Below are 23458 nucleotides of genomic sequence, written 5' to 3'. Positions count from 1 at the left end.
GTCCTCTAGACGGACCCTTCGACTCACACCCTCTCACTTTCTACGAATCTCAGACAGCCACTACCGACACTGGCGGCTCTCCACAAGAGGTGTGTGCACGCGGCCACGCGCTTTGGGTATCAATTCATCCTCTTCTATAGGTCTGTCTGAACCCGTACTGTCCCTGGGTTCTTTAATCTATCTCTGTATCTCTGGCTTACGAAACTTACTCAGATGGCCAAGGTTCTGTTTCATTGTCTTCAAACTACATATTCCTTTTCGACCAGCTGGCCATTCTGACTGCCAAAAAAACAACTGCTTTGGCATTCAAACTATCAAGCCAAACACTCGACTGACTATCGTACGCCCACCCTCCCATCGGCTCGATCGCTCCCGCTCATCCACCCCCAAGTTTCTTCCATTCGTTCTCGACTTCACTTGCAGTCGCCTATTTGGTTACTGCCCCATCCTTCTGTCTTAGTCCCTCGCCGCTTCCACGTGCTCCGCACCTCCTTTGCGCTGCCCGCGCATACCCTTCTGGGCATTGTCTCCTGATTGCGACTCTCTTTCTTTTTGTGACTTTTCCCCCAGAAGATGAATAACGAGGAACCTCGCCGTACCAGTTTCGGCATGTTACTTCGACGCAGCAAGAGTGGTGATCTGGGCAAAGCCGGCCGTAAGGCTCAGGCCCTCAAAGAGGCCGAGCTTGAACGCCAGCGCCATGCCTCTACTCGCATCGCTCCCAAGTTGCCAGAGTTCGCCAACCATACCGAGCAGCTTTCCAATTCCTTTGGCCCCGAATTGCGCCCCGAATCCCCAGCCAACGTCCCTCGGTCGGCAGATTACTCTTCCATTCGACCATCAGGTGAATATTCGCGAGGTTACGGCAATGCTGCGCATGCCGCCCCTCCTGTTCCGCCTCTGCCCAATAATGGGTTTGACCCATATGCCAGGACTGAGAGCATGACGAACCGTGGCCGTTACAGCTATGCCAGTAGTGCTATCAGCACGGTCAACAGTCCTCGTCGCGTTCGCAGAAGAAAGGACCCAACGCCTATGAAGTAAGTTTCTACATCTAAACAACTCTCAATACCTGGTCCACTGACACAATAATTAGCATTCTCGTCATTGGCACTCGAAACTCCGGCAAAACCTCGTTCCTTGAGTTCCTCAAGACAGCCTTTGCGCTTCCGCCCAAGAAACGGGCCAAGAAGGGTGACGATGAAGTATCCCAGAACCACAGCATTCCGTCTGGAAGATTTATTCCTCACTATCTCGAGACCGAGATTGATGGGGAGCGTATCGGCCTCACTATATGGGATTCCGAGGGCTTGGAGAATAACGTTGTCGACCTGCAACTTAGGGAGATGTCAGCCTTTCTCGAGAGCAAGTTTGAAGAGACCTTTGCCGAGGAGATGAAGGTTGTGCGTTCACCTGGTGTACAAGATACCCATATTCATGCAACATTCCTCGTTCTCGACCCCTCTCGCCTGGATCGCAACATTGCATCAGCAAGGAACCCAGCCATCAACGGTCAACAGAACGGCCAACTTTTTTCTCGCGTATACGGCAGCCTGGACGAAAGTCTCGAATTGAATGCCCTGCGCACTCTACAGGGCAAGACAACGGTTATTCCTGTAATTGCTAAGGCGGATACGATCACCACTAAACACATGAATGTTCTCAAGCGAAGTGTTTGGGACAGTATCAAGAAAGCTGGCCTGGATCCCTTAGAGGCGCTCGGCCTTGACGATGAGGATGGAAGTAGTTTTTCTTCTGAGAAGATCGTCGAGGAAGACGAGGAAGATGATCTTGAAAACAACCGGGACGGTGCACAAACACCAGAAAGCCCAGATTTCCCTCTGCAAGGCCAGCGGGAAAGTCCGACGGCTTCCCCAAGCTCCAAAAGACTGTCCACCAGCTCTATGCGGCGACACCGAGTACAGGAGGAGGCTAAAGAGAAGGAAGACGAGATCCCCTTCTTGCCGCTTTCTATCATCAGCCCCGATCTATATGAGCCTGATGTTATTGGTCGACAGTTCCCATGGGGCTTTGCTGATCCTTACAACGACGAACATTGCGATTTCCAACGACTCAAAGAGGCCGTCTTTAGCGAATGGCGTGCTGAGCTTCGTGAAGCCAGTCGGGAGCAGTGGTATGAGGGATGGAGAACAAATCGCCTCAAGCAGAAGGACGGTCCTCACCGCCATAGATAAACGCTGGCGAATAGTAGCGTTGTTTGCACTCTCAGGGGGACTCACGACTCCTTTCTTTATTTCCTACAAGCCGGATTTGCAGCCAAAACATGTCTTTGCTTGATGCGACATGTAAACAACACGTCCACCTCCGAACATCTTTCATTACTTTGACATTACGCCTGTCATGCAAATTGCCGGAAACCTACAGCATACCCCTTGATACCTTATATTCTTTTCTGAACTTGCGGGGAGTAGCATTGCCCTGTGTATATAGGCATTGCGCTCACTGCCCTTATGGCTGATACCCCTTTTTTTTGTGAGACTGAAACCTCTCAACTACATGGCTTTTGACTATTGGACCAGTGGACGAGCGAGCTCGAAAGTTCCATCAATTGCTTACGACGTTTTCCTTGACTTTTTCTTTTTTCCTTATGGCACGAAGGAGGGATTCTTGAGCGATGGCATTTTCGTCAGCGATTTCAAACGAGGATTTCTCTTCGAATCCTCATTCCGCGGTTACTCTGCCAAATCTCTTACGCTCATTCTTGAACTCACAATTTAGAAAGGCTCGTTGCTTTCATTCCTAGGCAGAGGAGGAAACCTAGGAGTAAACAGCTCTATCTGTTGTGACCTGGAACACAATGAGCCTTCAGGACGACAGAGTTAGGCAAGAATTGTGGGAATGTACAAAGAGTATGTTTACGGCGACTGTACAACCACGTTGTTTTTCTTTAGTCATTTTTACTAGAAATACATTGCAACATTTTGCCCTAACTGTGGAAGTGCTACTTGAGTCAACCAGTACCTCACTACTTGACGTTCGTTCACACCTGAGGTTAGAACCAAACATGCGTTCTCGTTATGTGATAATATAGGTACATGCAATACGATATCAATATATAAAGTATTTGAAGTTACAAATAAACCTGAGTCGCCATACCCGACTTACAACCCCAACCTCCCTTGCACCTCAAAGAAATCAAAACGATGTGGATTCCGGAAGCTCAGTATTTATAGGGTCCCCATCGGCGTCGACATCCTCCTCCCTGCGATCAGGGTTCTTTCCGACCGCCTTTACCCTGATAATCTCTTTGCTGCCCAAAACAACGTCATTAAAGTTTGGCGGCAGGACCGCATCCGTGATAAGAAGCTCAGTCTTGAGGTTGCGTGCTCTGTCACGGTAAGCCTGTTGATTTCGTGGATACTCAAAATAATGTTTGCACTCCGACTCAATCATCGACCAGCGAGCACCATGTTCTTGAATGTAATCAAGTAGCAGCTGGGTGTCATGATCGCTCCAAGGGACGCGCTGTCTTGGCCCCTGTCTGCCCGGATCTGCCAAACGTGCTTCTCTATTTCTTTGGGATGCTGCCTTCTTAAGTGCATCGTAATTGACCACGGAGGACGATGGCGGCCGCAAATCCGCTTGGGAAGTCGAATCCCATAGGGATTCCTGATCAAAAGCAGGAGGCACAGATCTTGCAGACGAAGGAACGGGGACACGTCTCGGGAGAGATCTAGAGATCGACTCTGGCCTGGGCGGTGGGGGCATTTGTCGTTTCAATTCAGCACGTCTCGCCGGATTCACGCGACGGTCGTCAGTTTCAAAAGGATCATCTTCGTCGTCGTCTTCTGTTGTGACAGATCGCGGTCGTTTGTGACCTTGATACTGGCTTCTGTCGCTGTTGGAAACGACTCGGAAAGAACTCGCAGGAGGAAATGGACTGCCTAGGAGGTCGGCGTTTGCATGCTGATGGTAGTCATGAGGAATTGATTTGGGCCTGGCAAGTTGCTGGTTGGGAGGTGGGAGAGTACCATCTCTCTGGGTGCCACGTTCTAGAGCGAGAAGTGATCGTTTGTCAACGAAGAGAGTGGGCCTGAAGAACCAGTTAGTTGCTAGCCCTGCTCTGAGAGCATGTTTACTTACTCTGCGTCTTGAGTTTCTGCGCGAATGATCGACTGAGAGTCAGAGCCGAAAGGATCACTTTGACTCTCTACAATAGGCTGCTGATCGGAGTACGATGACTGAGTACCAACTGGAACACTCTCTACGGTAGCCTGGTGATCAGGGTATGGTGGATGGGTGTCGACGGGAACACTCTCCTCGTCAGCCGAGATATTGTACATGGCGTCAAAACAGTCGCTGAGATTTCTGAGCAGCTCTCGAAGAGGATATTTCTCTAATAGATGTGAGGTTGCATCGCGGTTTCCTTTTTTTTTGAAGACTTCGATTATTTCGAGTATGCGTGTTGAGCAGAGTTCCTCAGTGTCGACGTGACCACTGTCGCCAACTTCTCGAAAGTAGTGCCCTGACAAAAGCGCTGGGTAGTTGGACTGTTCCTCCACGCTGGCGAGGTTGCCTATTTTGTAAGGATCACAGAATATCTCAACGAGCGCTTCTTCAATATTACTTTGACCGTCGGTACCTGAAAGGGCTTCGACGAGTAGCCAGGTCCGCATATCCAAAATTACTTCAGGTTCTTGGAACATTTCAGGGGCCAGAAGAAAGTAGTCGGGGAAGGCCTCGTTGAAAGTTTTGAGAAACTTGAAGATTTCTGGCGCTTGGTCATCCCCAATATTGTTGATTCTGTCGTAGGCTATAACGGTATTGACGCGGGCGATCTGACCAACCAGAGATCTTTGTTGTTGTGTAGAGCCTAATCCCATGAAGCTTGTGATTTCAACGAAGTCGCCCTTGTAGGGTTGCCCAAGCCTTTTAAAGCTGTTTTGCATGCTATCGAAAGCGTGTCTCTTGACGCCCAAGGTTCCTTGAAAACTCTCCTTATCCAATGATTTCTGCTTCGAGAATTTGTACAGACTATCAGCAGCCCTGGCCAAATCTGGGACCAGAGGCTCGAGGATCTTAAGATTCTTCAATTTCTCAGGATCGAGCTCTGGGCTCAACCGGGAGTGTTCACTCGATATCTCGACCTCCTTCGGTTGGCTGCCAGGTTCGTCACGTTGAAAATACTCGTCATCATCATCTATAAACTCAGTTTCATCGTCAGGCCTCGCTGGGTTGGTTGAGATACTGGACCCTCGTTGAGCCGCCTCAAGCGGAGGGTTGCGGCGAGCTAATGGGTATCTCTGCGATACTGTTTCTTGCTCGATTGACATCTGTGGCTTGGCCGGGGAATCGCGCGCCTCTCTTGGTGCCTTTGCAGCCGCCGCTGCGTTACTTCGAGTGTTGCGCATAACTCTCTGAGGCTGATGTAGCCGTTGGGTCGTCAACACGTGAAGTGGTCTACAGGTGTTCCATCTTTGTGCGAAGATGAGTATGCAAGAACAGAGCGCGACGCGTTGGTTATTATTGAAGTTTGAAAGACTGGCCAATAAGCGCCAACTCCACCGTTAACCGAAGGCTGGTTAACCCGAACACTGACCCCAAGAGTGAACGATATCGAAGGTAACCCTAACCCTGCACTGGATTTGGTGTTTGGACTTTGTACTTTGGTGCAGGGGCCGCCCCTAAGGTGAAAGCTACCCCAGATCCAGTTAAGGAGCTAAGCCAGCCTGCAAGGCACCGTCCGCCATCTATAGGTGTTACATTAGTTCTAAACCCACCTGCCCGTACTATGAATATCACAAATTATAAAGGCACTCATATTGTAAATCGACAAGGTTCTGTTACACATACTATCCAAGCGCTATTGTTTGTGGGAGTACGCCCATCGCCGTTAAATGGCCTTTTTCGAAGTGAAAGGCTTGACGTGATCTGTGCCAAAGAGCCCAGTAAAGTAGGCTGTTCTTGTGAAGAAGAGAAACAACTAGAAGCATGTTAGCATTGTTATGAGAAGGGTTGGCCAATTTTACAATAGGCACCTCGTTCCGTTGACTTACTGTCATTGCGATATTTCCCCAAGTCACCGCGTTCCATTTCATGGGACTCATTGACATATCCCACCCTAAGCCATAATAGCTGAACCCTACATGGCCAATGTCTCCAAGCCATAGGGCAACAAGGTATGCCCGGACGACCCTGATCTCGTTGGTCGTTGACAGGATTGCGATACCGAGAAACCCTAGTAACAAATAAAGATTTCCCAACTGCCAGGTCACCATGATACTGTTTCCAGAAGGGTTGATCACATTGCTTTGGGGAACTTGTTCGTTCATGAACCAGGCTGGATCAATGACGGCACCAACAAAACCAGCGACTCTATTCGGATGTGAGCAAACCGCTATTGGCCAATAGCGCAAGGCCTTGAAGTTGTAAATCTTACAATGAAATGGGCTCAATGATTGTAAACACCACACGTGGGAAGGTCGGAAGAGAAGATGCCATGATTGGGCAGTAGTAATTTGTATATTGACCAGTAACATGTGCAGTAGCCAAGCAAATGAGGTTGAAGAGCTTGTGAGTACTCTATAGACTACGGATCTGATAACTGGATTTCCCGCTTCCCCAGAAAGGACCTCCGGTCGAGTGGGCTGCCAACCAATAGGAAGAGCCGCACCAAATGATAGAAATCCGGCATCGCTCGGGATGGACCGGAGCATAACCAGCATCGTTGTCCGGTCAAGGATGTCCGGCGAATAAAACCGGGCAATATTGGAGCTTTTTTCCGTTTCAACTGTACTTCCGGGGCCTGAGCTAAAGCTGAGCCGTTAAAATCTAACAGCCGAAGGCGAGAAGACAAGGAATTGGTCTTCTCTCCGACTACCTATTCAAATTTCTCTGCAATTGTGCGACATCTCCGGTATCCTGACACCGAAGAATCCTCCCACCACCACCTCTAGTCGAATCAAGACAACCCAATTGGTCGCCAACTGCCTATCATGCTTCGATCTGTCACGGGACGCGCTGCCGCCTCGGGCCTTATGAAGTCAGCTCTGCCTCGGGTCTCCCAAGCAGCAGCTCCCACATGCTCGCTTGCCCCGCAGCTGCGACTCCAAAGCAAGTCTTCTGTTGCTGGTCTTCGACTCTCCAGAGCTATTCACAGCACCTCAGTCAGGATGTCTCAAACACGAACAGAAAGCGATGCCTTTGGCGAGATCCAGGTCCCCGCCGACCGCTACTGGGGAGCTCAGACGGAGCGATCCCTCGAGAACTTCCGTATCAACCAGCCCCAGGACCGCATGCCCCCACCTATTGTCAAGGCGTTTGGTATCCTGAAGGGTGCTGCCGCCACTGTTAACATGAAATATGGACTTGGTGAGTCACAATAAGAGTCAATTGTTGCTTGTCTCTCTCGGAGGAGGTCAGAACTGGTTGTACAGTCGAGACCAATAGCTCGACTTGCACATTTCTCTGCGTATAAGGCGTAGCGGAAGCATCATCCATGTAGATAGGATTTTGTCTCAGATTGACATCTAACTAACAATTGCTTTCCATAGACCCCAAGATCGGTGCCGCTATCCAGCAGGCTGCCAAGGAGGTCGCTGATGGCAAGCTCATCGACCACTTCCCTCTCGTCGTCTGGCAGACTGGCTCCGGTACTCAGTCCAACATGAACGCCAACGAGGTCATCTCCAACCGTGCCATTGAGATTCTTGGCGGTACCATGGGCAGCAAGAAGCCTGTCCACCCCAATGACCACGTCAACCGCAGCGCTTCCTCCAACGACACTTTTCCTACCGTCATGCACATTGCTGCTGTCCTCGACATTGAAAGCGAGCTCCTGCCTGCTCTCCGCAGCCTGCGCGACGCTATCCAGAAGAAGGTCGACGAGTTCGAGGCCAAGAAGATCATCAAGATCGGCCGTACTCACCTTCAGGACGCCACTCCTCTCACTCTCGCCCAGGAGTTCTCCGGTTACGTTGCCCAGCTCGACTTTGGCATCAAGCGTGTCGAGAGCTCTCTGCCCGACCTACGACTCCTCGCCCAGGGTGGTACCGCTGTCGGTACTGGCATCAACACTTTCCAGGGATTTGCCGAGGCTATCGCTGAGGAGGTCACAAAGATGACCGGTACTGAGTTCAAGACTGCCCCCAACAAGTTCGAGGCCCTCGCCGCCCACGACGCTATTGTCCAGGCCCACGGCTCCCTCAACACCCTGGCTGCTTCTCTTACCAAAATCGCACAAGACGTCCGATACCTTGGTAGCGGCCCCCGTTGCGGTCTTGGTGAGCTGAACCTGCCCGAGAACGAGCCTGGCAGCAGTATCATGCCTGGCAAGGTCAACCCTACCCAGTGTGAGGCCTTGACTATGGTCTGCGCCCAGGTTATGGGCAACCACGTTGCCACCACTATCGGAGGCATGAACGGCCAGTTTGAACTCAACGTTTACAAGCCTCTGGTCATTCGTAACCTGCTCCACAGCTCCCGTCTTCTGACTGACGGCATGCGCTCTTTCGAGAAGAACCTGGTTGCCGGCCTCAACGCTAACGAGGAGAAGATTGCCAGCATCATGAAGGAGTCGTAAGTTTTCCGTTTAATTGATAACGACGTACATACTGATAAAATTTGTAGGCTTATGCTTGTCACCTGCCTGAACCCCAAGATTGGATACGACATGGCTAGCAAGGTTGCCAAGAACGCTCATAAGAAGGGCCTTACCCTCAAGCAGAGTGCTCTCGAACTAAACGCTCTGACTGAGGAGGAATTTGACACTTTGGTTAAGCCTGAGCTGATGGTCGGTCCCAGTCCTTACAAGGGTTAGACGCTCACTCGATCCCATGCATGATCGTGGCACCGTGTATTAAAAAGAAACAAAAGCGTTACTAGTTCCCACTGTGCTTATGAAACGCTGTTGATACTGACGTTAAAGAAGCTAAGGGGCACTATCTAAAAGATAAAAATAAAAAACATCATAATTCACACATGATGGCGACAGGCATCGATTTTAAAATGGTTTATCATGTGCTCCAAAGCGTTGAGAGACCATTTATTTTAGCATGTGAAAGGGACCAATATTTATTCCACCGCTTATTTTTTTTTTTGTTGAAGCCCGGATAAACGCCCGGGAATCACCGGCATGGCCCCAGAGTTGTACCTACGACATGGAAGCTTCAATATGGGGCGATTTCACGTGTTATTGCAACTGCAACTGCAACCGTAACAGAAAGACGGACGGCCCGTGAGACCACACCAAGACGTTCGCGACCCCGACTCTCGTGAAGCAGTGTCCATTCACAGGCACCGAATCAACATGACGCTCTGAACTGTTATCTCTTGCCGACTGCAGCTCAAACCCCTCCCTTTCATCCTTCGCTCTCCTCGCTCCCCGCCATCGCATCTCAACGTGCGTTCTCCACTGGTGTCGACTTATTTGTATTCAATGCGCCAACCGATGGCCGAGAGCCCACGATGGCCACAATCGAGCCACGCTTGATACATCTGCTCAACGAGCCGACAAAATCGCAAATCAATCACACCGATCTTCCTCCGCTTCATTCCCTTTCCTTCACCACGACTACAGATCGATCTTTACCCCCACTCGAACCGCTTGATACAAATCATCGCGCTGACAGACCAGGGCCCGACACACAATCTGCTGCTAGCGCAGGTGGCTCAATACAAATCTCCAGTGATGATGGTGCATTTGATCATCGCAAAGAAGGACCTGGCCAAGATGGAAGGCTCGCGCCATCTTCTGGGGCATTTCCGTTCCGTACAGTCACAAGCGATTCGGAAGTTGCAGAATTCACCAATTCGATAAGCCGGATTCTAGGTGATGACCCTGAGGTCATCGACGACGCTACAAACAAGAAGCGACACCGCAGTATCCATGTCAAAGATGATTTTGTACAGCTTCCGCAACCTCTCAAAAAACAAAAGGCCGCCCAACAAGTACCGGTTATGCCACCGATCATTAACGGACTTCATGAACCTCCGCCACATGCTGCTTTGTTCCCACCCATCTCATCTGAGTCATTCCACAGTAATGATGGTTCTCAGATGAAGGCACTGCCAGAGAAACTGCCGGAGTTTGCGCAAATGTGTCAGGAAATCGATTTGGACTTGGCCGCTTACAAGGCACGCAAGCGAACCGCTAAGCCAAGAAGAAAATGGTCCGAGGAGGAAACAAGCCATCTCCTGCTGGGTGTCAACCGGCACGGAGTAGGGAAATGGACAAATATCCTCGAGGACGCCGATTTCACGTTTGATGGCCGCACGGCTGGAGATCTGAAGGATCGGTTCAGGACTTGCTGTCCTGACGAGCTTCGTAAAAAATTACCATCATGGTCTGGTCGAGAGATGCCGGTCAAGGGCAAAACAGACATTCACTTGGAAAAGAGATTGGTAAATGGAGATGCTGCATTTGCAAAGGATGCCACTCTGACTCCACAGCAAGACGTCGACACATCCCCCAAGAGGAAGAAGAGCCGTGCGCATCGCAAAAAAATGGAAGATCTTGTAGAGCTTGGTATTCATGGTCCCTTTAAGAAATCCCGCCGTCGCGAACGACGACTGTTCACTGAGAAAGATGACACTGAAATTCTCGAGGGCTTGGAAATTCATGGCCCTTCTTGGACCAAGATTCAGCGGGACCCACGGTTCCATCTCTCAAGCCGACAACCAACCGATTTGAGAGATCGAGTACGCAACAAGTACGCAGATGTTTACCAGCGCATAGAGAAAGGCACTTTCCAGACCAAAGAAACGGGTCGAGGGAACGGCCCCATGGAGCCATCGGTGAGCATATCCATCGAAAGCTCATTCAAGGTGGCCAAGGGCACAACACTGGAGCCGCAGACGAACTCATCAGTATCACGCGAGGATCTTCCGAGATGGCCGGTTCACCAAAGAACTGATGTAAACGAAAGCGTAGGAGCCGCACAAGTATTTGAGTTTGGCGAGGTCGCAGTGCCTTTCATGGGTGGTGAGATGGACATCTCGCGTCTACTACTTGACGATGCTAAGCTCTCGCCAGCGACTTCACGCTTTGGGATCGATGGCGTCCCTGGGGTTTCCCCACACGTCAATGCTCCACAGAAAAGGCACGTTACGGATGAGACACATCAGTCAAGAAAATAGTGCCAAGTCATGGGTTGAGTAAGTACAGATGCCACACAACGAACGGCGTTTTTTTGTGTTTAATGGTTACGGATGTCCAAATAGGACGGGAGTTCGGGAAATTGTTTTGCAATGACATGATTGGGAGTACATCTAGGTATATTGGGATACATGACTCTGGACGAGAACACAAAACACGCGGTAAAGCGTTGACTTGTATGAATTTGAGCATGACAAGGCGCTTGAAGGAATGGAAATTTAGTTTGCCTAATTGGTAGAGAAGGATGAGAAAAATTTGTATGATAAGAATTTTCTAATACGCCAATAATATGACGATACCTACATACCTAGGTACCTAATTGAAGACGAATTGTTTCTTGGGTGTTTTGGCGCCAAAGCTACTGAAATAAATGACAAAAGCCAGAGCAACATAACCATTAACTCGTCGTGCCTCTTTCTGGTTGGAAAGCAGGCTCCATCCCATCTCACCAGTTTCTCAAGATCTGCGAGTCACGTGCACAGTATCTCCACTTTTATTCGAAGTATCTAGGGCATCGAAACCCCTACTAGCGAAAATGTGCGTCAATCCTATCCTCCAAATTTGTTCTTTGTGAAGTAGGTCCCTCTCGTCCATCCTCCTCATCACCGCCGACAAACCAGCCAACCGACACAATGGCCCGCGGAATGTGAGTAGAAGATATGGGAAGAACGGTCATCGCAGCGATTGCAAAATCGAAACATGACCTGGGCTTCTCTCTTGCCGCCCCGCTGTTGGAAACCCAGCATCTGACAATTTCAATAGCAAGAAGCACCAGAAGCGCCTCAGCGCCCCCTCGCACTGGCTGCTTGACAAGCTGTCCGGCACCTACGCTCCCAAGCCTTCTGCCGGTCCTCACAAGCTCCGCGACTGCATGCCCCTGATCGTCTTCATCCGAAACCGACTCAAGTATGCTCTCAACTACCGCGAGGTCAAGGCCATCCTGATGCAGCGACTTGTCAAGGTCGACGGCAAGGTCCGCACCGATTCCACCTTCCCCTCCGGCTTCATGGACGTCATCACCATTGAGAAGACTGGCGAGAACTTCCGTCTCGTCTACGATACCAAGGGTCGATTCACCGTCCACCGAATCCAGAACGAGGAGGCCGAGTACAAGCTGGGCAAGGTCAAGCGTGTCCAGCTTGGTCGCGGTGGAATCCCATTCTTGGTCACGCACGATGCACGAACGTGAGTTCTGTCAGACATCATTCAGCCGTTGGATCAAGCTTTGGTCGATTCAAGTCACCCGACAAGACAGGAGCTTTATTTGACGGTTGTATGTACCCTCCCCAAACCCCATTGCTGACGATATATCTTTAGCATCCGATACCCCGACCCTCTGATCAAGGTCAACGACACTGTCAAGATTGACCTCGCCACTGGCAAGATCACCGACTTCATCAAGTTCGACACCGGCGCCGTCGTCATGGTCACTGGTGGTCGCAACATGGGTCGTGTTGGTGTCATCACCCACCGTGAGCGTCACGATGGTGGTTTCAACATCGTCCACGTCAAGGATGCCATTGACAACAGCTTCGCCACCCGTGAGAGCAACGTTTTCATCATTGGCCAGGACAAGCCCTGGATCTCTCTGCCCAAGGGCAAGGGTGTCAAGCTCACCATCGCTGAGGAGCGTGACCGCCGACGCGCTTACGCCATCTCTCACTAAATTGTGGATTTGCGATAGGAATGGTAAAAAATGGCATGTGGTCTGGAGTCCGGATTTGACGTTTACTTTGCGGGTTTAACTACCTAACCTGGAGATAGCCAGCCCCAATGAGGCTATGATAAAAGATAAATTTAAGCCCAACACGAAGTGTCGATTCCGTACAGATGCCGCTCTTGTTTTGTGATAAATGTGAATGTTGGTGCGTCGTTTGGTCTATGGATTTGGTCTATTGTGCCGCTATCCTACGGTACAATGGATTGAGACATCGGTTGCGATAACTGTCTCAAATGCCGAAAAATCTTCTTCTTTCTTCTTTGTGCAGGGTAGTAGTTTCGGCCGAAAATGAGTAGGCATACTGGCATCACCACACTACTTGATGTAGCTTAAACCAAACAGAGATATCGTTTTGGCCGAGTACTGCCGAGTGTTGTTTCAAGTTGAGCCCGAGATGACAGAGAAATACCTGCCAACCATATACAGGGGTGGTCAGTTGACCTACTAAGTGATGTGTGAGGTTGAACATACATAGCGGAGCGGGTTGTACCTTTCTTGTAGAAAATCGGACGTAGGCGAATTCCTATCCAGGTTCTTTTCTCTTACTCCACGTCTCGTAGGAAGACCGGTGATTGTTACCTGTGCTGAGAAATGAAAAAAACCACGCATGAATGTTCCTCTATCTTGAGCAGTCACGGTTCTCCAACTTATTATCTATTGAGTGAGGTGCTTGATCCTCTAAACCCCAAATGCATAAATGATCAAGTGGACTCCTCTTTGTCTCCTCTCTATATTCCTCTCCACACCCTCCCACGCTCTGGAGTTGAATCAAACCGAGTGAATCCTGGTTCGGCCAGCAAGCCGAGCTGTCTGGAGAGCGGGGAAAGGTCATGTCGTCCAGCACCGAGTCGGAATTATGTACGGGGTTGGAAATGCATGACTAATGAGAACTACACCCACTATGGCGGCTGTCAGATCCTCATCGGCTGTGTTATGCTGATGGCCACGTCTCGAGGAGCTGCGATTCGACAATGCGAGTCTCATGCGCACCTGAGCATAGTCTAATGCGTGGGGAACACCGCATAATATGCCAGCCAAGTTACTGAATGAGGCTCAGCGGTCCAATGTTCTTGGAGTACGACAAGACCACACGCACACAACATACATGAATCGTGTGCACAGTCACCTTTTGTAGCACTTGACCCGCTACCTGACCAAACTAGTCAGGTTCACCAGCTATGGAGAGTCATCTATTTACTTCACTGGTACAGCATCGCCGCCATCGGGATTGCATCAGCGAAGCTAATGGTTACCACGTAGCAGAAGAGGACCCTTTGAGCTAAGGTTCCCTTACCCGTTGCCCCACGATGTTGACTGAGACTGGCTCAGGCACTTATAAATGAAAGGCGGGCCCATCGAGGTCTCCTCCGGGTCCGGATTTCCTTTAGAGTGGCTTTCTCTCACCTCGTTGCTTTAAACGAAGGATTCTGGTCATTCTTTTTTCGTTCCATCTCACGTGTACCCTCTCCCTTTCGGCATTTCGGTTCAGATTCGCTTAGATACGGCAAGAGTCAATGATACATACGCGAATAGAGTTCATTGCGACAAACGGATAGAGTTTAGGTACTGGATCGATACTGGTTCCACATAACTGCATTTGCGGACCTGAGCCGTTTACAACACACGAGACTATCTGCTGCTTAAACATTGTTCAATGTTTGTCAGCAGAACCACTGCTAGAGCTCTTTTGAGCCGTCGAACTCAGAGATTGGATGTGCGACGAAGCCTCAGAATCTCTTCTCATGTTCGTGCTCCAGAGATAAAGAAGGTTGCCCAGAGCGGATCCAGTAAGGCGTCGGGATGGTCTCAACCAAAGGTCTTTGCAGTTGCACTCGGAGCAGGGGCTCTTGGATGGGGGCTTGCCAACTTGAACGGCGATGGTGAACCTATCTGGTCATCTACACCCCATTACGCCAGTGTATCTGATATGGAGAAGGTAAATTGTCCTTAGAAGCACCATTATGACCATAGACTGACTCTGAGAACAGGCTATTCGAAGAATCGAGGAAGAGATCGGGATAGAAGGACTTATATCAACAGACCCAGAGGATTTGCATGCACATGGATACTCTGAGTGGTCTACAGTCAATCCCGACACCTTACCTGTGGCTGTGGCATACCCTAGAACAACGGAACAAGTGTCTGTGATAGCCCGGATTTGCCACGAACATCGAGTTCCCATCATTCCTTACTCTGGAGGGTCAAGCCTGGAAGGAAACTTCTCTGCCCCTTATGGAGGAATCAGTGTGGATTTCGCGTATATGGATAAGATTATCCAGTTCAACAAAGATGATATGGACGTTGTAGTGCAGCCCAGTATTGGCTGGCAGGACCTCAATGCCAAGCTGTTGCAGATGGATAGTGGCCTATTTTTTCCAGTGGACCCTGGTGTGTTTCCAGTCCTTGAAATCCTCGGAGTATTGAATAACTAACAAAAGTGACAAGGCCCGTCGGCAAAGATAGGAGGCATGATCGGAACGAACTGCTCTGGAACAAACGCTGTCAGATACGGCACGATGAAGGACTGGGTCATTAATTTGACAGTTGTACTCTCTGACGGACGTATTATTAAGACTAGGAGAAGACCTCGCAAGTCGTCTGCTGGTTACAACCTGAATGGCCTGTTTGTTGGCTCTGAAGGCACACTAGGAATCGTCACAGAAGGTATGATACGAAAAAACACACATAAATGAACAAGGTTTGGCCATAACTGACAATCATAGCCACGCTGAAGCTAGCAGCTATTCCGGAGCAGTATTCAGTTGCCGTTGTCACATTCCCGACCATTCGAGATGCTGCTAGTGCCGCAGCTGGAGTCATGCAGGCATCGGTTCCCGTTGCGGCTATGGAAATTATGGACGACGTCCAGATGAGAGTCATCAACCTTGGCGGCGCTACCAAACCCCGAGTGTGGAAAGAATCACCTACCCTTTTCTTTAAGTTCTCCGGAACTAAAGAGGGAGTGAAAGACAACATCAGCCGGGTAAAGAAGATTGCCGCGGCTAACAAGGGCGGAAATTTCGAGTTTGCTCGGGATACTGCTGAGCAACAGCTGCTTTGGTCTGCCAGGAAAGAATCACTCTGGTCCATGCTTTCTCTGCGCAAAGATGGCGATGATGTTTGTGAGTTTGTTGTCATTGTGTGCTAGCAAAGGCTGGCTATTTTATGATCACCGCTAATCAACGAATGTCCCAGGGAGTACCGATGTAGCTGTCCCATTCAGCCGACTAGCTGACATTATAGAAGTTAGTAAGAAAGAGATGGACGATCTTGGTCTCTTCGCCAGCATTCTCGGCCACGTTGGTGATGGCAACTTTCACGAGAGCATCATGTACAACAAAAACGTACCTGGCGAGCGTCAAAAGGTCGAGGCCTGTGTAAAAAACATGGTGAAGCGTGCGCTCGATATGGATGGAACTTGCACGGGAGAGCATGCCATCGGTTGGGGCAAAAAGGAGAGCTTGCTCTGGGAGGTTGGACCAGAGACTCTAGCCGTCATGTCATCGGTAAAGAAGGCATTCGATCCCAAGTGGATTTTAAACCCCGGGAAAATCATCGATGTGCCTTGGGAGAACACTGTTTATCATGGGGCAAACACAGCCGTGTCACCGAACCGCGTGGTTAAGGATTTGGCTTGAGAAATATGACCTCAAACAGTATCGGGATGGCATGTAGAATTAGAATTCCGGACATGTACACGTGTATTTGCGCAAGCTTTCTCGGCGGATACTTGGCTGATATTTGTTCATATTTTTGTTTGAACACAACCAAGCAATAGGTTGCACGAGGTATCAGGTGGCATTTATCCAAAAGTCTTCTCACAATTTGTAAATGCTATATGTGATTTCGCTAATAACTGTCTACTTTGGTCCTATGTTTTCCCGCGTACAAGTTGTTCTTTGTCAACACCTTGTGACAGCTGAGTGTGCACTGTTAGCCAAACGACAAACATGATCGGAAAGCTGCAGCCGATGGCTGTTTGCGCCTTTGTATCCCGATGCATATGGTATTGGGCATCATTTCAGATATAAACAAGTGCATTCAGGTTGTCAGACAGGAAGCACCAGGCCAGGCGAGGCAGGGAAAACTTGAGATCAGAGCTCAGGCAGGTAGGATACGAAAAGTAAATAGCCCAAGAGCAGGTTTATTAGGCATGGAGTGACTGAGCACTAGGTAGGTAACTAGGCACCTAGAGGTCCATACCTCCTATAAATATATTAGTTGGTACCAAGGCAAGCAGCCGAAAAGCAGTGCGCTGCCACTTGCCATATCTTCTGCGCAGTTCCGGCAAACGCCCCCCTTTTGTAAATCACTGCCACTGCAGATGAAATACCTTTTACACCCTCCACTCCTCCACTTCTACCTTTCACCTTCTTCACTCCTGACTTTTCACCCATCTTCCAACTGCACACTCATAGAAGCTGGAAATGAACACAAAGCACCCCCTATCCGAGCTCCCGAGAGGGTCGCGAGGTAGCCCGAATCAAAACCACAACCAGACGAATGGAAATCGAGAGAGTCCGACAAAAAAGACAAGCAAGGCAATGTCTCATAAGTCAAATGAGATAGCTTCTCAGCTTCGTCCGTCCTGGCTTTCGTGGCCCGATCTGACCGTCTATCTTGAGAGATTGCCGTCATCAACTACGACATCAAATCTCTGGGATTGGTTTTCTGACCAAGGAGAAATCGCACAAATGGACATCAACGAGTCGCCACAGAATTCTGCGTACAGAAGTGGCAAGATCAGGTTCGAACCACCTCCAAGAAATGACTTCTGGGGGGCTGCTGTTTATCTCATTCCTCACCCTGACCCGAGACGAAAGTCGGAGCTCGTCGAGATTTCTGTCCGCCTAGACAAACGCGTGCCAGAAGGCTTCATAAGGAGTCCTGTGTGCAAGGATCGCCGTCATCCCATTGTGACGACGCTATATCCAATGGCCCTTGAGTTTGGGATCATGTTGGAGGAAAACTCGATGAAGATCTTGAAATCGATGACCGGTACAGTTGGCGAGAGAAAACTAAAACTCGAGATCAATCTGAGACAGAAAAAACTAACAGCATTCTTTCCCATGGAGATCATGACCCGGGGCGGAAGAGGTGTCAGGCAACACAAAGTTGTCATTGACTTTTTCGCCATGAAGAATATCTACCAAGCGACAACTGACGATGACAGCTGTGCCATTGTGCTTCCCCTGGAGATACCTCCTCGGTACTATTGGAGGACACCCAACATACGCTCTACTTTTTCCGACGACGTCAAGACTTGGTATGCCGGAGACAGCTGGAATCGAGCCACAGACATCGTCGAAGAGGCTGGCCTGCCTATGCAATCTCCCATCTCTCTGAATAACGACTACAAAGACTCCGACTTTATCGATATTGGTCGTTGGACCACTCTTCGATTTGTTCTTGAAGCGAAAACCGAAGAGGTCAAGGACCTCAATCGTCAACTGGTCAGCGCGTTGCACGATTTCAACATTAACACCATAATTCGGGACGACTTTCAAGCCGCTCATGGAACACATGCAGAAATGTGGAAGCACTTGGATCATCATGCCTCTGCCAAGAGCCATAACGCCAGTCACGCTCTGAGCCTGTGGCACGAGGATTCATTTGTCTACCTTCCTTTCGAAGTCCGGTACCAGCTCGAAGTTTGCATCTCTCAGGGACAGCTTAATGAACACAAAATCACCAAGGAGTTTCTCGACAAGTTGGCTAGTATGCCATCGCATAGAGCCAAAGAGTATCTCGAGTTTGCAGCCGAGCGAGTACTGAAGGATGGCCACCCAACGACAATAGACCCTATGTCTACCTTTGATTCCCAGCGCGATAGCGGAGATAATTACAAATCAATTTCGCGAATTCCTCAATACTGTGGCCTTGTCCGAAGGGCCGTCATTACTCCAACTACAGTCCGGTATTCCACTCCCAATATTGAGGTGTCCAACAGGGTTATGCGACGATTCAGACACATCCAGGATCGTTTTCTCAGGATACAATTCACCGAAGAGATGGAGAAAGGGAAGATCACAGTGAACAAGGATCAAAATGACGAGATATACAAGAGGATTCTGCGTACAATGTATGAGGGCATTCGTATCGGCGACCGCTTGTATGAATTCCTTGCATTCGGCAATTCACAGCTCAGATCGAATGGTGCATACTTTTTCTGTCCCACGGAATATGTCTCTTGCGACGATATACGCCAGTGGATGGGTCAGTTTAGTCACATAAAAGTCGTGGCAAAATATGCTGCCCGACTTGGCCAGTGTTTTTCCACTACTCGCGATGTTCGCGGCATTTCTTCCCCAAACTGTCTTCAGATACCCGACGTCGAAAGAAATGGCTACTGCTTCACTGACGGTGTTGGTAAGATATCCGTATTTCTTGCCAAACTGGTGGGCGAGGATATGGCTATAGACATTTGTGCCGACCCTTCCGCCTTTCAATTTCGCATGGGGGGCTGCAAGGGCGTACTTGCTGTTTGGCCTGAAGACGCCAAAGGCACGGAGGTACATGTTCGCGAGTCACAGAAGAAGTTCGAGTCCGACTCCAAGGGTCTCGAGATCATCCGCTGGGCTAGATATGCGACAGCGACACTGAATTTACAAACTATCCTGATTTTGGAATGCCTTGGAGTACCCATTAAATCATTTACAACTTTGCTTGATCAGCAGCTGAAGCAGTATGAGCTGGCTATGAGGGACAATGATGTCGCAATCGAGATGTTGGAGAGATTTCGTGATGAGCAGCACAACCACTCCTGCCTTGCCGACCTTCTCAGAGCTGACTTCAAGACCGAAACCTTTCAGGAGCCATTTGTCGTCAACGTCATCAATCTTTGGCAGTCATGGTCTATCAAGTCGTTGAAAGAGAAAGCCCGCATCCATGTGCCGAAGAGCGCCTTTGTCCTCGGCTGTGTTGACGAAACAGGCACTCTCCGAGGTCATTCTTTTGACACAGAAGGATCCAAAGAAAAAGACGTCCATCGGCTTCCGCAGATCTTCCTCCAGATCAGTGACCCAAAGAAATACAACAAGACCTCTATCATTCGTGGACCATGTGTCGTGGGACGAAATCCATCACTCCATCCAGGAGACATTCGCGTTGTCGAAGCAGTGGACTGCAAGGCACTACATCACCTTACGGATGTTGTTGTGTTCCCATCGACCGGAGATCGACCTGTGCCGAACATGCTGTCTGGTGGTGATCTCGACGGAGACGACTTTTTTGTCATATGGGATCCAAGTTTGATGCCCAGTGAGTGGAATCATCCACCGATGAACTACTCACCTCTTGATCCCATTGAGCTAAAACGTGATGTTAATGTTGACGATCTCAGAAACTTCTTTGTCAAGTACCTGAAGAACGACAAACTCCCACTCATTGCAATGTCCCACAGAGCCTTTGCAGATGAATTGGGTCCAAAATCATCAAAATGTAAGTCATTACAAAGACATTTGCTAGCGTGCTCCGTTAACATCACAACCAGGTCTAGAGCTTGCAGAGTTACACTCCAAAGCAGTGGACTACCCTAAAACTGGCAACCCGGCGGTTTTAAGACAAGATCAACAACCTCGTAAATGGCCTCATTGGATGGAGAAGAGGCATTCATATCACTCTAGGAAAGCCCTCGGGGTTATTTACGACAAAGTCGCTCACAAGAAAGTTGAGTTCAACCCCGTCTGGGATCGCCCGTTTGACAAGCGAATCACCAAAAGGTTTGAACTTGACAACGAGACTCTCGGAGTGGCAAGGAAGATCAAAGCCGAGTACGATACAGCTGTGCGCCGCATTTTAAGCCAGAACTCCCTAAAGACTGAATTCGAGCTCTTTACTAGCTTCCCCCTGACCAGGCCCGCGGTTGGTTCGGACTACAAGTTTGCAGAGGACCTCAGCTGTGAGTTTCGCAGCATCAAAGAACATTACCAAGACGTGTGTATTAAGGCCGCGGGTGGAAAGGATGCTGAGAAACTTGAGCCATTTGTTGCAGCCATGTACACCGTCACTGAGGAGCAAATCAAGAATGAAGAATCCATTCTGCAGCCTCAAGGGTTGGAACCAAAGTCAATGCCGCTTATCAGCTTTCCCTGGATCTTCCATGGGGTGATGTGTCGCATTGCAACTGAGGGCGCCGTTGATCCCAGGACCAACATAGGCACACATGGAACGACCGAACAGTCTTTCATTCGCGATAGCACGGTACCTCAAAACCCCAGCCCGGCGGGCGAGACCCAACCAATCCATGTCCGCGTTCTTGAAGAGGGCATAGGCCACGGAGCCCTGGATCTAACCGACTCGCGGCAGGATGAGGATTCGGAGGAAGACGACGCCATCGATCGCTTGAACGACTTGATCGATGGGTGAACTGATTAGGATGAACCTGGGAGGCATCTTGATGAGATAGTCAGGGTGTAGAATAGAGAGCTAAAGAAAACTTCTGAGGTAACAGTCTGGTAATTGTATTCATCGTTTTATGCAAAGATCAGTCCGGATGACCCATTTCTCGCCTGCAGTGACTTCTCGTCCTTCATGCTAAATGAGGATATGATGGTCAGCCGATGATCAGAGTTTTGAGAACCGTGTCTTGCGTGATAGAAAGAGAGTGGCAGAGGAGATATTACAAGAAGGCAGTCATCACCATGCTTATGTAGAAGAAGCATGCCGGTGTCAAGAGGTACCGCGATCTCTTCTCGTAGCGACCTGCGATCCCTTGGGTAGAAGACTGTTTCACCCCCAACGCACCCCTCGGCTGTAGATGTGAGGTAGAGTAGAAGGGTCCATGTGGTTTTCACTGGCATCGGGGGATCCAGTGGCAGAGTAAGGTTATTAGAGTCGTCGTCTGGCAAATACAGTTGTTAGATATCATGGTCGTTATAAGAAATGGGAGGTTCGGAGGTCCACGGGACAATCGCAGATCTTCAGAAATTATGAACATACAATGACAGTCAAAGAATTGCCCTTTGGAATAACGATATATTCGAATATTAGGGGATAATCCGACTGGCTCGCCACCCCTGCGAAAAGTCATTAATAAGAAGTCACTTGGTATAAGCCGCGACCCGAACAGTTACGTTCTCACTTTCACCTTTGGGCCACAGGCACAAAGAATACAGAAGGCCAAGTTATTGAACTGTAAACATACCACTTTTCTTCGACATCTCCTTGTAATAATGCCTCTTTCAATCCAGTTTGCTCCCATAATCGGGTAGCAAAGTCTTGACTATCAACCTGGAAGCGATCGTTGACCCTCACTGCCTCGCCCCGCTTGGGCCGACCAGGTGTTGTTTGAAGAGGTAGGGTCTTGAGGAAAGCAACATAGTCGCGACAAAGAGATCGTGGGAAGAACGAAGGTATAAGAACCACCTTTGATGTCAAAGGATGGGGTTCAGGGGCAAGTTCGACTACAGGCAGAGGAGGCTTAAAAACTGGCCATGATGGGGGAGCTTGTGGCGGCAGAGCTGAGACTTCCACTTTGCCAGGCTTGGTTGTCTTGTTCTTTGGCTTTGGCATGGTGGCGCGAGTGTTGCATGTCGTTTGAAAATACCTACCTAAGAATTATATAGCAACTTTATTCGTTAAACTAGTAAATCTGAAGCAGTAGAACATGCATAAGGCAGTGGACAATGTGATGTGAGATGGTATGCGTTTATGAAAATACTATGCAATGAGCGGGGTCTGATTGGCAGAAGCTACTACGGATACCTAAGCAGATATTATTCTTACAACTACCTCATCAGTATTGAAAATTAAGATCACCACCACACAAAAGCAGTTGCCTTAATTGCTGAAGCCAAAGAAGAAAAAGAAAAACATATACAACAGAAATGCCTATCCTTGCTTCATTAGTGAGCTCATGGCTTGGCGTGCCGGCGGCTTCTGACCACAAGCCTACGCCTCAGCAGAACCAAGAAGCAACAACTCCATATCGCCAGGCCTCACCAAAAACCGGCTCTATCATCACTGCAACACCAACTCCTCAGGCATCACCGTCGTCATCGACAACACCAGCACACCCCCAGTCAACATGGGAACGCTCCATTAGACAGATGGGCTTATTACTCACTGGAGCAGGATTTCTTGCTGCATCTGTAGCTGTATCACGACGCTCAGTGCTACGGATGCGCAAGGACTCCTTGCCCAAGTTTTACTCTTCCAACCAGAATCCCATCAAGGTCGACATGGGAGAGCGATCTTTTCTAGCTGCACAGGCTCTTGGACTTGCCACGCTAAATGTCATGAGCTTTGGTGTCATGCTGGTCGGAGGAATTTCCTGGGCGTTTGATCTCGCGTCTATCGCGGAACTAAGGGAGCGAACTCAGGCTGCTGTCCGCAGGCCCGGGTCGGTGAATCCTGAGGATGAGAAGGCCATGGAGGAACTTATGGAGGAGCTCATGGGTAAACTCGGGATGGAAAAACCCCAGAAACCTTCAGATACCTCAGAAGAGAACGAGAAGTGAGGCTCCAAAACAAGGGCGTTTGCTCTGGTACCCCCAGTTCCAACATGTAAGATACGCTGTAACAATATTGAGAAAGAGAAATCGTCTTCATCTGCGAAGCGAACACTGAGCACATTTCTAAATTATATATTTGCTCGACGGAAGTTGACATTAGGTAAAATG

The 23458-nt window shown here is 49.4% G+C and overlaps 10 protein-coding genes across 10 annotated transcripts; 7 read left to right on the top strand and 3 right to left on the bottom strand.

Moving 5' to 3' along the window:
- Positions 1-573: 573 nt before the first annotated feature.
- On the top strand, positions 574-3044 carry FGSG_08710 (uncharacterized protein; the record flags this gene model as incomplete). Its single annotated transcript, XM_011321721.1, has 2 exons — positions 574-1040; positions 1097-3044. 2 exons carry the CDS (start codon positions 574-576, stop codon positions 2193-2195), a joined length of 1566 nt encoding a protein of 521 aa, XP_011320023.1. The 3' UTR covers positions 2196-3044.
- A 1056-nt stretch (positions 3045-4100) lies between these two features.
- FGSG_13312 (uncharacterized protein) lies at positions 4101-5372 on the bottom strand (the record flags this gene model as incomplete). Its single annotated transcript, XM_011321720.1, has 1 exon — positions 4101-5372. The coding sequence occupies one exon, from the start codon at positions 5370-5372 to the stop codon at positions 4101-4103; it is 1272 nt and encodes a 423-aa protein (XP_011320022.1).
- Positions 5373-5854: 482 nt separating this feature from the next.
- On the bottom strand, positions 5855-6023 carry FGSG_13311 (uncharacterized protein; the record flags this gene model as incomplete). The annotated part of the gene is made up of 2 exons (XM_011321719.1): positions 5855-5944; positions 6018-6023. 2 exons carry the CDS (start codon positions 6021-6023, stop codon positions 5855-5857), a joined length of 96 nt encoding a protein of 31 aa, XP_011320021.1.
- Positions 6024-6956: 933 nt separating this feature from the next.
- FGSG_08712 (fumarate hydratase) lies at positions 6957-8841 on the top strand (the record flags this gene model as incomplete). The annotated part of the gene is made up of 3 exons (XM_011321718.1): positions 6957-7332; positions 7515-8538; positions 8590-8841. 3 exons carry the CDS (start codon positions 6957-6959, stop codon positions 8777-8779), a joined length of 1590 nt encoding a protein of 529 aa, XP_011320020.1. The 3' UTR covers positions 8780-8841.
- A 585-nt stretch (positions 8842-9426) lies between these two features.
- Positions 9427-11097, top strand: FGSG_08713 (uncharacterized protein; the record flags this gene model as incomplete). Its single annotated transcript, XM_011321717.1, has 1 exon — positions 9427-11097. One exon carries the CDS (start codon positions 9427-9429, stop codon positions 11095-11097), a length of 1671 nt encoding a protein of 556 aa, XP_011320019.1.
- Positions 11098-11661: 564 nt separating this feature from the next.
- FGSG_08714 (40S ribosomal protein S4) lies at positions 11662-12948 on the top strand. Its single transcript, XM_011321716.1, has 3 exons — positions 11662-11762; positions 11879-12301; positions 12434-12948. The coding sequence occupies exons 1-3, from the start codon at positions 11749-11751 to the stop codon at positions 12780-12782; spliced, it is 786 nt and encodes a 261-aa protein (XP_011320018.1). The 5' UTR covers positions 11662-11748; the 3' UTR covers positions 12783-12948.
- Positions 12949-14490: 1542 nt separating this feature from the next.
- Positions 14491-16474, top strand: FGSG_08715 (D-lactate dehydrogenase; the record flags this gene model as incomplete). The annotated part of the gene is made up of 5 exons (XM_011321715.1): positions 14491-14772; positions 14825-15224; positions 15282-15500; positions 15560-15958; positions 16032-16474. 5 exons carry the CDS (start codon positions 14491-14493, stop codon positions 16472-16474), a joined length of 1743 nt encoding a protein of 580 aa, XP_011320017.1.
- A 789-nt stretch (positions 16475-17263) lies between these two features.
- Positions 17264-21203, top strand: FGSG_08716 (uncharacterized protein; the record flags this gene model as incomplete). Its single annotated transcript, XM_011321714.1, has 2 exons — positions 17264-20276; positions 20329-21203. The coding sequence occupies 2 exons, from the start codon at positions 17264-17266 to the stop codon at positions 21201-21203; spliced, it is 3888 nt and encodes a 1295-aa protein (XP_011320016.1).
- A 107-nt stretch (positions 21204-21310) lies between these two features.
- Positions 21311-22349, bottom strand: FGSG_08717 (uncharacterized protein; the record flags this gene model as incomplete). The annotated part of the gene is made up of 3 exons (XM_011321713.1): positions 21311-21678; positions 21777-21853; positions 21982-22349. The coding sequence occupies 3 exons, from the start codon at positions 22347-22349 to the stop codon at positions 21311-21313; spliced, it is 813 nt and encodes a 270-aa protein (XP_011320015.1).
- A 608-nt stretch (positions 22350-22957) lies between these two features.
- Positions 22958-23296, top strand: FGSG_08718 (uncharacterized protein; the record flags this gene model as incomplete). The annotated part of the gene is made up of 1 exon (XM_011321712.1): positions 22958-23296. One exon carries the CDS (start codon positions 22958-22960, stop codon positions 23294-23296), a length of 339 nt encoding a protein of 112 aa, XP_011320014.1.
- Positions 23297-23458: the final 162 nt, after the last annotated feature.

Source organism: Fusarium graminearum, chromosome 2 (genome assembly GCF_000240135.3).
Source record: "Fusarium graminearum PH-1 chromosome 2, whole genome shotgun sequence".
Taxonomy (NCBI): domain Eukaryota; kingdom Fungi; phylum Ascomycota; class Sordariomycetes; order Hypocreales; family Nectriaceae; genus Fusarium; species Fusarium graminearum.
The sequence above is the reverse complement of the archived record's forward strand: the minus strand, read 5'-3'. Positions and strand labels throughout refer to the sequence as shown.

Excerpts from the sequence above, each read along its gene's own strand:
- FGSG_08714 (XM_011321716.1), top strand. Across the intron at positions 12,302-12,433 it reads GTCACGCACGATGCACGAAC|CATCCGATACCCCGACCCTC; the intron begins GTGAGTTCTGTC and ends ATATATCTTTAG.